This window comes from Diabrotica virgifera, chromosome 9 (genome assembly GCF_917563875.1).
Source record: "Diabrotica virgifera virgifera chromosome 9, PGI_DIABVI_V3a".
Classification (NCBI taxonomy): domain Eukaryota; kingdom Metazoa; phylum Arthropoda; class Insecta; order Coleoptera; family Chrysomelidae; genus Diabrotica; species Diabrotica virgifera.
The window spans coordinates 176,806,291-176,820,594 of NC_065451.1; the positions used below are offsets into that span (position 1 = coordinate 176,806,291).

Below are 14,304 nucleotides of genomic sequence, written 5' to 3' on the forward strand. Positions count from 1 at the left end.
TGTTCACGGAGCTGTTTTATGGTCAGTTCTTGTAGCAACATCTTTGGTCGGCACACACGTACTTTTCACAATGTCTTTTAAAAGTCTTTCCGAATACCGAACAATCAACGCACCTTAACTATTCCCGACGAATAAAGTCCAAAAGTCTTTTAAAGTCTTTCCGAATACGAACAATTAACGCACTCCGGTTATTCCCGACGAATAAAGTTCAAAAGTCTTTTAAAGTCTCTCTGTAATTCACTTATTTATATCGCACTAAGTTTACCGAACACCGACACCAACTGTAACAATAACGAGCGTTCGGGTATTTATTTACGACTTTATTATTTATTTATACAAGTTTACTTTACAAAACTTTAGCTTAAGACTAAACTCTATTCACAAAAATTATGCCTTATATATCCTAGTCGTTATTCTCGATCATTCCGGGCTAAGCCAGCTCTCCGACTATCGTGTGACCTTCCAACAACCGCGCATCGGTTCCACGTATAGCGTGCTTCGATCTAGACTTTTCTCGGCTTACGCCTTGCGGCCGGTGACTCATTGTTTTGCTACAGTACGATTTATGCAGTAGCAAAATTTTTCAATTTTGCTTGTACAAGACCCACACAAATTTTATTTACATTTATGTATATGACAAATTTCACATGTTTTTCACTTTCACCTGCTACGTCTTGTCTGTTGTTTTTTGTGGTGTCGAATCGTGTACCTTGAACAAAGAATATGGGCAGAAAATTGGAAGCATTCCAAATGTGGCTATATCGGAGAATAGCTACAAAAGAATCGGAGAGTCACAAATGAGGAGGTCCTCAGAAGAATGTAGAAGAACCGAGAGGTACCACCATCAAATCTCGAAAGTTCGAATACTTTGGACACATTATGCGAAATGAATCCAGATATACCCTTCTAGAAATCATGCTGCAAGGAAAATATTTGGAAATCGGGGCCCAGGAAGAAGAACATCCTGCGGATAAGGTAAAAATTCCCATGATGGTCGCCAACATTCATCACGGATAGGCACATAAAAAAATAATATGCTCAAAAATATTATATGCCTAAGTGAATACATAAATATAAGCTAGTGAAGCTACTAATATAATATAGTTGCTAACCTGGTGTACTAGCGCTATTGCAAAAGTAACTCCCATCCTATAGTGTCGATGGAGGAATTCTCTAAACTGCTTCCGCGAATTCCTCTTACCTGGTTGGTAATAATTCCTAAAGAGGTATTGAAGTCAGCATTCGAAGTTGAAGCAGAAGTACTGAGCATATCCTCAATCTCAACTTCATCTTCAGAATCGCTACCCGATGAATGTCCTTGATCAACTTTATCAGGCACATACTCGTCTTCTTCATTATTGGATACATTTTCATCACATAACTCTACTTCATATTCATTATCTGACAAATTCTGTAACCACTCCAATAGTTATTGCTCAGTCAAATATCGACGAGACGTGATAGCAGCAGAAAAGAGAAAGATCGCAATGAAAAATCAAAATACATATTGAGCACGCACTTGCAAAGAGTACTCAAATTACCTAATAACAAATGTTTTCGATACATTTTATACACAAAATAAGTAAAACTTCCCAGAAAAATAGAACAAAATGTAGAATACCTTGTCATTACTACCCAATTTTTCAAGGTAGACATTAACTATTATTCAAAATGTAATTATACTGTAAAAGTACCTGTAAAAGAGAAATTATAATCCTCAAATAAATATTAAAGTCCCAAAATTATAAATTTTGTAAAATAAATATGAATGAGTAATACAAAGGGACAAAAAGAGAAAGCAGTCAAAATGACTGCTCTGGTGCTTGTAGGTAGACAATAGCATATCTTAAAAAGTAATTCCGCTAAGTAGCTGTAAAGGAGAAATTATAATCTTCAAATAGATCTAGGAAAAGTCGTAAATTATCAAGTTTCTAAAATAACTATGAATGAGCAAAACAGAGTGTCAAAAATAGAAAGCAGTCAAAATGACCGCTCTGGTGCTTCTAGTGTTAAACAAAATGTTGCTTAACATAAACAGATGTCATTTTCAAGGCAAATAAAACCAATTAGATTTGTTTATTCTATAAATAACTTGCATTAGTTTCTAAAAATGAAATATCAGACTTAAGAATCTGAACTGTCATTCTCAAGGAACATGAATCAGGTAACAAACAGGACGATGAAAGTACTGGGATTTATCCCAGACTTTATTGTGGTTTCGTTAGGCCCATTCATCATACAACTGTTACAACCAGAGGGGAATATGATCAGTGGGTAAGAGACAGTCTTGATTTACCAATATTTGAGTGAAGGAGGACATTGTTATTATTATTGAGCTATATTAAAGTTTATTATTCTGAGATGTTTGATATTTTAATCATTGATTCTTATTAAGGTGTAGCTCTGTTAAAACTTTTGTAAGTGAATGCCGTTAATAAATAAATATTGTACAGATATCTACCAACAGTGTGGATTTTTTAAGCTACGCGACTGTTTGTGAGAATCCAGCAGTGCCACTGGATTTTATTAAGAAAAATATTCTTAAATTAGGAAAGCCACCTACACTAGATCCTCTTATGAAATCTACAGGAATTTTTGCCCAAAGTCGAGACAGTATTATCAAATTGGTTCAATATAATTATTGTGAACAAGAAGGCAATAAACTAATTCCTTGAAATAGACTAGAGTTTTGGGTAACCATTACAGTGTTAAATGATGAATTGGACATTGATGAGGATAACTAACTTACATTAACTTTGGCTATTCTAATTTATTACAAAAAATATTTTCATTTCATATTGATCACAAATGAAAACTACATACTGCTAATAGGCTTAGTTTTATAGCAATAATTTATTAAAAAACATTTTAGCAGTATGTACCTATTTTGATATTAAAATTTTTTTTATTATTTTTAAATGAAAGTGTATATCTTTAAGAATAGTTTCTGAAAATTTTAGATTGATCTGAGTAAAATTACCAGAGACCGTGTGTTGAATATCCTTACCTCCGTCTCACTTTGCCGCGTTTTCGTAGCAGTACGCTTGAGCATAGTGAGAAACGTTCAACAACTGTTCCCCTTCTCTTTTGTAGATTTCCCTGCGATTCAAAAACATATTCCGGTGTGCATCACGATTTGACAGAAAAAAAGAAGACAAACGCGAAGTTATCAAAACTTTAAACATGTTTTACTAAAAACTGCTTTCACAAAGGCGGTGGATATTTTAACTCAAAAACTACTGGACTGATCCACCTGAAATTATGCATAGATTTTCTTTAGATATTTCGTGAGGTAATGCTGTCGAGATATATTTGTTTTTATGTGTATCTGTTATTTTACAATAATAAATATGTTGATTTTCACCTTTTTGTTACAAAGAATTTCGTTTTTTTAACTTCTAAGTGATACCAAGAACTCAAAAAATCGTTAATAACAAAAAACTCGAAGCGTTACCTTGAGAAACTCATAATCTAATAAAATCTTTTTGAACTTTTTCTTTCACATGATCCAGTAATGAGTTATGATGTCCACTGCAAAATCCTTTTTTTTGAGGTGTCTGTAAAAACTTGCCACCGTTGGCTTATTTTTCAATAATTTTCCTTGGAATTTTTTTTTAATATACGAGAGGTGAATCAAATATGAACCGACCTTTGCTAATAACTTTTTATTGAATTATAATTACAACAATTAAACAATACACCATTTTACTATATACATTCCTTCCTCCTGTATGCATTTTTCCCATCGGCTAGGAAGCTTCTGTATTCCATTTTCATAAAAAGAATGAGGGCGGGTATCTGACCAATTGCTCCACTTGATTATTTATTTATTTAAGAAACAAACAGGCAAAGTCTAATTACATGTTTCTGTACATTATTACAACGATTATATTGAAATCAAATAACAAAAAAAAAAAAGAAAAAACGTAAAGAACTTAAATATTATAAATATTATAAGGTGTAAACGTATACATATATAAAAAAAAACAAAAAAAAACGTTTAATAATAAAAAAAAAAGAAAAAAAAGTGCATTTATATCAAGAACAGAAATAACCTGCGTATACCTATTCGTGCATAGGGAGCCCACCAAGACAGCAAGTATTTACCTACATATTTGGTTGGTTTTTGATGTTTTGTTTTTGAAAGTATATATAGATGTTAACACAAACTTAAAATAAAATATTCAACTTAAGTATGTGATAATATTAAGAGTGAGGTACTAATGTGACAACATTTAATAGTGTATATCCCTTTGATTTCATGCTTAAATTTTGGTAGATTTGTGTCAAATATATTTACAGAAAAAAAGAAGTCATTGTGTATATGACATAGTCGAGCTATCGGTCTATCATCATTTACCAAAAAAGTCTGTTGACGAGGGCGTATACTACGTGGTTTTACATAAAGGTTTATTTGAGACATAAGATAGGAGCTATCGATTAAATAATTCAATATTTTAAAAAGAAACGTAATGGCAAAAACTCTTCTTCTATACTCAAGTTTTATTATACGAAATTCTTTTCTGATAGGATCATATGAAGCATATTCGGGATTGGTTCTATGTTTTTTAAAGTACAAATATTTTAAAAATTTGTTTTGGACTACTTCTATAGAACGGTTTAAGTTTAGCTGTGTAGGATTCCATATTACATTAGCAAATTCAAGTTTACTACGCACTAGAGAAAAATATAAATATTGTATTATTTCAGTGTTTGTAAATGCATATGTTGTCCTCTATAAAAAACCTAGTAACTGGTGCGATTTTTTAGCAATATTATTTATGTGCTGATTAAATTTCAAATGATTTTGAAAACAAATGCCGAGGTCACATACAGAAGTCACTCTTTCTAACTGTGAATTTTGAATAAAATATATAATAATGATAAGGGTTTTTATTTGTGTTAAATGTTAATACTTTACATTTTGATAAGTTAAATAACAACTTATTCCGTAAGGACCACTCACAAATATTATCTATATCATTTTGAAGCTCTAAGTAATCATTTATGTTTTCAATTTTACGAAATAGTTTGAAGTCGTCTGCGTATAACAAGCAATCGGATGTTACTTGTGAAGGTAAATCGTTTATAAATATTGAAAAAAGGAGTGGTCCCAAATTAGATCCCTGAGGAACTCCTGATCCACTTAAAAATATGTGTGACAATTCACTTTTATATGATACTACCTGAGTTCGTAATCTTAGATACGAGATAAAAAAATTTAATAAATGTTCGCTAATTCCATAGTACTTTAATTTACATAATAAACTGTCGTGACTTACTTTATCAAAAGCTTTTGCAAAGTCTGTATATATACAATCTACCTGTATTTTATTGTCTATATTCTCCCTTACTTTATTAACGAATGTCAAGAGATTTGTTTCAACTGATCTCCTTTTACAGAAGCCGTGTTGTTCAGCTGGGATCAAATGTTTAAAACTGTTGTACAACTTATCATGTAAAATGAATTCAAAAATTTTAGCTATACAATTTAGGACCGCAATTGGTCTATAATTTTTGACATATTTTTTATCACCATTTTTAAATATTGGCGCAATCTTGGTTTGTTTAAATTCGTTTGGATAAACACCGGAGCTTAATGATTTATTAAATATTACCATCAATGGGTACATCAAACAATCCCTGCATCCTTTAAAAATATAACAAGGAATATTGTCAGGGCCAGAAGACCTTTTCGGTTTCAATTTATAAAACGCTTTTTCTAAATCAGTAGTGCTAATCGTCTCAAAATGAATATTATCAAAAAATTGTAGGGGTAATTCACGCATTTTTTTTCGGTAATTACCTCTTTATTATACGAGGAATCATTATCATAGACCGAAGAAAAGTAATCAGCGAACTCGCCTCTTATAATTTTAGGATCGGATACGTCCCTATTCTCAACCTGAAAAGTACCATCGGAATTGCTGGTTTGCCTATTATTTTTTACAAAATTCCAAAAAAGTGTCGGGCTTCGTTTTATATTACCCTGCATATCTCCAAGGTAAGCATTATATGCATTTTTAATTTTTAATTTAATTTCCTTTCTTTTTTCACTGTATTTTACCTGAAAATCTTCTGATTGATTCCTTCTGCGCCTATAAAACTCTTTTACTTTTAAATCACTTATAATATCACTATTAAACCAAGGCGGAAATATTTTGCAGTTTTTTGGTTTTATATTAAATTTTGGTACCGTTATATCTAGAATATTATATAATATTTGATAAAAATACGACACACAATCATTAACATTTTCAAACTGACCTAATAATTCCCAATTAAAGTCCCTTAACAATTCATAAATAAGCTTAAAATTTGCTTTATTAAAATTATATCTACTTTCTAAATTATTACATTTGTTAAAACTACTTTTCTTCATACTAAATTCTATTTCCAATGAAGGATGTCATATCTATTTTTACTAATGGTGATATGCTTTCTTCGACTTTGATACAAAAATTACTCATGATCAAATCTAGTGTCCTATTATCAATGTTTACGACATTATTATATGATTTTAAATTATACGACAATATTAAATTTTGAATTATATTTTCTACTTCATTTCGATCATTAAACTGGTAGTTTATACCATTTATTTGTGGTATATTATAATTACCCGCCAATAAAATATATGTACTGTTGTCAACAAACTGATCCAATCGTTCAAATAAATTAGCATACTTGTGGTACACAACTAATTTAGATGCTGGAGGAATATATGTAGAGTTTAATATAATATTATTTCCAAACACCTTAACGTTTACAAATAAGGTTTCTAGAGGAGTGTCTACCTGAATTTCCGAAGAACTAAATTTTCTACTTACTGCTATAAGAACCCCGCCTTCTCTTGTTTTACCTGTAATTTTTAAATTTCTGTCCTTTCTGTATACAACGTAATTTTTATTAAATAACTCTCCATCCTGTATATCATTAGCTAACCATGTCTCTGTTAATATAATAAAATCGTAAGACTCTGAATGTAAATTTTGGATAAATTCTGCTGTCTTGGTACGCAGACCCCTACAATTTTGGTAATACGCAGTTATAGACATTTTAAATTAAATTAAACTAGTAACACTTAAAAAAGAGGAAAAAAAAATAAAAATTAATAAAGTTTAATAACGTTAAGATAGAATCAATATGTCTATATGTATGTATATATTATCCTTATCAAAGCGCGCTTCGCCTAGTGCATTTTTTAATGGACCGTACATGTGGTAATCACATGGTGAAAGATCAGGACTGTTTGCAGGATGTTCAAAGAGAGTCCAATATATTTCGGCTATTTTTTTCTTGTGGCAGGTCAGGCGTCAGGCGTTGTCATGCAAGAACAACACATCTCGTATAGAACACCCCCGTCTTTTGGACCTACAGGCAGGTTGAACACGATCCAAAAGACTGCAGTAATAAGCGGCATTAATGGTTCATCTCTCATAAAGGATATCCAGCAACAAAACGCCACGATAATTCCAAAACACTGTCGCAATAAGGTCAAGAACGGCTTCAATATTTTCTTGAGACGTGCTTGTTTTTGGATGTCGTTGATGACTTTTGTTTTGCAAGGCATCTCATCCTTCACGAACTTGTCTATGCCAAAATTTCACTTGTATACTGGACAGTGTTGATTCCGCTTATTGATTTGTTAATCCTCGCCAAATTTCAGCAGGACCAACATTTTCTTTTGCAAGGTATTTGATAACAATGCGTTGTGCAACCGAACATGGCACTACTCTCCCACTCATCGCAACAGTAACTGACTGCACGTCATTAGAGAACAGGCGGTAGCGCGCAGTAACAAATTAGACTATAACCCCCACCACAGGACTAATTTAGACATTATCGCCAGTTAATGCTAAGCGTTATATGATCCTCGCCTGGCGAGGATCATATAACGTCTGAAATGTTAAAAATGGGTGGCAACACCGTTGTAGAGGTTGTGGAAGTCTTGCTTAATAGGTGTCTGATAGAGAAAAGAATACCCAATCTGTGGGAAAACGCCGAAATAATCCTTTTACACAAGAAAGGAGACAATACTAATATTGAAAACTACAGGCCTATAAGTTTGTTGTCACATTTATACAAATTGCTAACAAGAATAATAACCAACCGCATAACACAAAAACTTGATTTATATCAACCGGTTGAACAGGCGGGATTTCGAAAAGGGTTTGGTACTAACGATCACTTACAAACCGTCAGAACACTGGTAGAAAAAACCACAGAATATAATGTACCCTTACATATGGCATTTATTGACTTTCACAAGGCTTTCGATAGTATTGAAACCTGGTCCTTTTTGTCAGCCCTCAGGGATGCTCGAATAGACTCACGGTACACTACACTCATTAAAAACATTTATGAACAGGCCACATTCCACATCAAAATCAATGAAGACCAAAAAAACCGAAAAAATACGCCTTGGTAAAGGCATTAGACAAGGTGATACTATTTCACCAAAACTTTTTACCTTAGCATTGGAAAATGTATTCAAACAGCTCGACTGGGAGGAAAAAGGTCTAAACATTGATGGTGTACATTTGAGTCATTTGAGGTTTGCGGACGACATAGTATTATTCAGTACAGATATCAAGGAACTGGAGCAAATGATGAAGGAACTAAACCAGCAGTCAAATAAAATAGGTCTCAAAATGAATCTTCAGAAAACAAAAATAATGAGTAATGTACAAACTAATCTTGTTATTGACAACGTCAGTCTTGAAAATGTAGACCACTATATATATCTTGGACATACCATTAAAATCGGCAAAGAAAACCAAATAGCCGAAATAAAAAGACGCATACAATTGTCTTGGGTAGCTTTCGGCAAGTTAAGCTTTATCTTGAAGAATAGAGATATACCAATGTGTCTAAAACGTAGAGTTTATGACAAATGTATCTTGCCTGTAGCTACATATGGACTGGAGACCATGGTCTTTACAAAGAAAACCTTAGAGTAGCTCAGTACAACTCAAAGAGCGATGGAGAGGGCCATGCTAGGGATTAGTTTGAGAGACAAAATTCGAAATATCGACATTCGTGAAAGAACAAAGATTACTGATGTCGCAGAACGTATAGCAAGGCTCAAGTGGCAATGGGTCGGACATGTTGCCCGAGATAATTCCGAAAAATGGACACAGAGACTAAAAACTGGAGACCAAGAGAGAACAGGCGACTAGTAGGCAGACCGCAGAAGAGGTGGGCACTAGTGGGCAGATGATATCAAACAAGTCGCGGGCAAACAGTGGATGAGAATTGCCAAGAGTAGAAATCGATGGAAGCAAATGGAAGAGGCCTATGTCCAGCAGTGGACGAACACAGGCTGAAGAAGAAGAAGAATGCTAAGCGGGGACGAAAAGGTCGGTTCATATTTGATTTACCCACGTATGTACTTTGAATTTTACTCAATATGCTTATTTAATTTAAAAATAAAATATTTTTACTCAATTAAAAAAAAAGTCACAAAAATGTGCTTGGAACGTTGATTTCAAACCATACTGTCCCCTTAAATATAATTATCGATTTTCTTAATAAACTGGAGCATATATGCATTCCAACAAAATGTAAGCTAGTCCATACACTCCTAAAGCATTAAAATTTTAGCATTAGATTTTGAAATGACAGGCTTAGCATGACAGTATATACAGTGATGAGTGCACTAAGAACCCGCAAAATAATGCAAAAGACGGAAAACATAGTACATTGTGAAATAACAAGAGATGAAACTAGTAGAGGTGGGAAATTATCAATAGAAACCTATAAATTTACATTATATTGATTGTTTCCAACCTTTAGACGTATCGGAGTCAATATATTATAGTTGGTATTTTCACAATCTGATTTATTTTGATTTACATTATGGTAATTAAGAACTTACCTGTTTAAAAACAAAACTCTTGTTGCAGATTTTACAACCGAACGGCCTACTTTTATTGTGATCATGCATATGAAAATTTAAATTTTCTTTAGACATAAACGATTTGTCACATTTAGGACATGTGTGCCATTCCACATCTTTATGAATCTTCTCGTGTTTTCTTAAAAATGACACCCTATTAAACGATTTATTACAAACACCACATTCAAATCCCTTATCAGGATTGTGAATAAGTGAATGTTTCTGGAGGTCATATATAGTGTAGAATTTGTTAAGACAAACTTCACATTCGAAGTTTCTTTCCTTAGTGTGTTTTTCCATATGTAAATCCAATAGCTGTTGTAATGGAAATGATCTGTCACACTCGTTGCAGGGAAAACAAGAAGTTTCTACCGTTTCTACAGTTTCATTTTCTATTTCCACAATTGTGCCTTCTGGAAATTCCTCAACCAAGCGATCATGTACTGCTTCCTCAGTTTCTGCCACTGCATTATTGATCTAAAATTCAAATATAAAATTTTTATTATGGATATATTCACTCATTCACAAAACTGACCAAATTAATAACCTTAATTTTCAATAACTACACAAATGAAGAAAACATACCAGAAAATTGGAAAAAGGGGTGAATAACCCCAATACACAAAAAGGGTAACAAGGAAGACTGCAAGAACTATCTCTGTATTACTGTAACCATCACCTTTAACAGATTATATGAAATACTTTAAACACTCTAATAGAAAATGAATATCCACCTTTAGAGACCGAACAACAAGCAGGATTCCGAGTAGGAAGGTCCTGCATCAACCACATCTTCACGGTCAATCAACACTATGAAAAAAAAAGTAGCCAAAAACAGAGAAATATTATATCTACTATACATCGATCTAACTACAGCATATGATACCGTGCTACTGTGGAAATGATGGAAAGTCCTGGAAAAATCCTCTATTAATATAACTTTAATAAAAAGCAGTGCAAAAATTGTATAACAACACCCAATCAAACATCAAAATCAACAATAGATTATCTGATAGCTTCATGGTGAATAAGGGACTATGACAGGGATGCAACTTATCGCCAACACTGTTTAAAATCTACGCTCACCAGCACAAAATTCCTCCACCCAAAATTTTTGATTAAGTTTGACAATTTATAACTTTATTATTTGTTCTCCGATTTTCAAGATTCTTGCACCAGTTTGTAGGTACATGTATTGGTATCGTTTGTTGTTATTCCAGTAACACAAAAATTTTGCTTGCATGGCATTACACGGGGGTGAATGGAAGCGTTGTATTTTCTCCTAACTTTAAAACATTCTGTGGAAAAATGGAAGAGATAATTTTGTTTCATAGTCCTGTCATATTATCCCGGAGGCATCACTGAAATTTTGTTTTTTGAATTATCCAAATATCTCTTTTTTTGTAAGAGCTGTACCATTTTTTGTAATACTCCAGGCTGTGGGTGAAAAATAGGTCGATTTCAGGATATAATTCAGGAATTTTTGAAACCTATCAGGTGTTGTAAAGGACGATGCCAGGAATAACTTCTACTAAAATGTGACCAAAAATATTGTGAGCTTTTTTTTTATTGCGATTTTCATTTGTTAAATTTGCAATTTTTAAAGATTTTTAATTTTGCTGCTTAGGATATTGATTCTAGAGAAAAACTTTTTAATAGAAAGTTGTAGTAAATTAAAAAACCTACAATTTGAGCTATGGTAAGTTTAATTTCGTTTATTGGTTATTGCAAAACATCCTGCGAAAGGTCCAAGATGGCCGTTTTTTACAATTGCGGTATTTATTGTACAAATATTTTTTTTTTATTTTTTAAAGCTTTAAAATGAAGATATTTCAATTCCAAACATAAAAAAATTGCAAGGCCGGATTAACGAATTTGTTGCTTAGATATTATAAATTGTTTATCCCAAGAGGTCAAATGTCGAAGGCTATAACTTTTTGAAAAAAAAATCGTAGAGAGTTGGTGAAACATCCAATCTCCTTCTAAAGAGTTATATTTTCATATTCTGATGTAAATAAATGCGTAAAACATTTTTAAAACTCTAATTTTAGGGTTTGAAAATAAGGGGGCAAATTTCGTTATAAACATTTAGAGCTGAAGCGGCCCTGTACATCCTATGAGTTTTTAACTTACAGATTATTGTTGATGAAGACGAAACGAAGATTTATAAAAAAAATAAAAAATTTTCTACAACCAACTGAAGCCGAGATAATTGTTTCTTTTTTCTTAAATCGTAGTGCCTTTATTTATAACAATTAAGAAATTATTTTACAGTCATTGGCTAAAGAAAGACTTATATTATCTTAAAATTAAATTATTAAAAAATATAGTTACATTTAATTATTAAAAATTATTTTTAAAATCGGTGCTTTTGCGAGCGGCCAAATTTTTACGTAACTTGTATTAAATTTTGACCGAAAACAATTTAATAATATTACCATTATAATATACAGTCTATTTACCACTGTATTTGTTTTTCTTGATAAACTTTTATATGTGAAATCTCATTTCTGAAGAAATAATATTACAAAAATGATACATATAAATATATGAAATATATTATAACTATATTTTTAATTTTTTCATTGTTATATAAATATAATAATAATAATGTTACTTCTTATTATACAATATAAAACTTTTTCTTCTTGTAGTGACTATCCGTTTTGGATGTTGGCGACCATCATGTCAATCTGTACTTGCACACTAAATCGGTACTGCTGCTCTAAAAAGATTTGTAGTTGTTGTGTTGAACGACATACGTACATTTTCTAGCAAGGTAAGGTTTTAGGTTAGGTTAAGGTTTTCTTCGCCTTCCTGGTTCTCATTTTCCAAATGGGGTTTGCCAAATTGCCATGATGGTCGCCAACATCCAAAACGGATAGTCACTACAAGAAGAAAAAGTTTTATATTGTATAAGTAATAAGAAGTAACATTATTATTATTATATTTATATAACAATGAAAAAATTAAAAATATAGTTATATATTTCATATATGTATCATTTTTGTAATATTATTTCTTCAGAAATGAGATTTCACATATAAAAGTTTATCAAGAAAAACAAATACAGTGGTAAATAGACTGTATATTATAATGGTAATATTATTAAATTGTTTTCTGTCAAAATTTAATACAAGTTACGTAAAAATTTTTCGACCGCGCGGATTTGAAGCGAGCCGGGCGATTTACAAAATTCGGCCGCTCGCAAAAGCACCGATTTTAAAAATAATTTTTAATAATTAAATGTAACTATATTTTATAATAATTTTTATTTTAAGATAATATAAGTATTTATTTAGTCAATGACTGTAAAATAATTTCTTAATTGTTATAAATAAAGGCACTACGATTTAAGAAAAAAGAAACAATTATCTCGGCTTCAGTTGGTTGTAGAAAATTTTTATTTTTTTATAAATCTTCGTTTTGTCTTCAGCAATAATAATCTGTAAGTTAGAAATTCATAGGATGTACAGGGCCGCTTCAGCCCTAAATGTTTATAACGAAATTTGCCCCTTATTTTCAAACCCAACATTTAGCTCGGCTTCAGTTGGTCGTAGAAATTTTTATTTTTTTTTATAAATCTTCGTTTCGTCTTCAGCAACAATAATCTGTAAGTTAAAAACTCATAGGATGTACAGGGCCGCTTCAGCTCTAAATGGTTATAACGAAATTTGCCCCCTTATTTTCAAACCCAAAAATTAGAGGTTTAAAAATGTTTTACGGATTTATTTACATCAGAATATGAAAATATAACTCTTTAGAAGGAGATTGGATGTTTCACCAACTCTCTACGATTTTTTTTTCAAAAAGTTATAGCCTTCGACATTTGACCTCTTGGGATAAACAATTTATAATATCTAAGCAACAAATTCGTTAATCCGGCCTTACAATTTTTTTTTATGTTTGGAATTGAAAGATCTTCATTTTAAAGCTTTAAAAAATAAAAAAAATTATTTGTACAATAAATACCGCAATTGTAAAAAACGGCCATTTTGGACCTTTCGCAGGCTGTTTTGCAATAACCAATAAACGAAATTAAACTTACCATAGCTCAAATTGTAGGTTTTTTTAATTTACTACAACTTTCTATTAAAAAGTTTTTCTCTAGAATCAATATCCCAAGCTGCAAAACTAAAAATCTTTAAAAATTGCAAATTTAACAAATGAAAATCGCAATAAAAAAAAGCTCACAATATTTTTGGTCACATTTTAGTAGAAGTTATTCCTGGCATCGTCCTTTACAACACCTGATAGGTTTCAAAAATTCCTGAATTATATCACGTTTTTTCACCCACAGCCTGAGGTATAAATAAAAACACTGATTGACTCATAAAATAGAGGTTGGATTGATAAGATTAGAATGGCCCGCATGCAGCCCAGATCTCAATCCTATTGAGTAT

The 14,304-nt window shown here is 31.8% G+C and overlaps 1 protein-coding gene across 1 annotated transcript in view; it reads right to left on the bottom strand.

The window, feature by feature from the left end:
- LOC126891987 (zinc finger protein 271-like) overlaps positions 1-14,304 on the bottom strand; it is a 76,713-nt gene that overhangs the window by 48,956 nt on the left and 13,453 nt on the right. Inside the window, exon 2 of the mRNA XM_050661363.1 lies at positions 9,881-10,378. Coding sequence (XP_050517320.1) covers positions 9,881-10,378 — 498 coding nt within the window. The remainder of the gene's footprint in view (positions 1-9,880; positions 10,379-14,304) is intronic.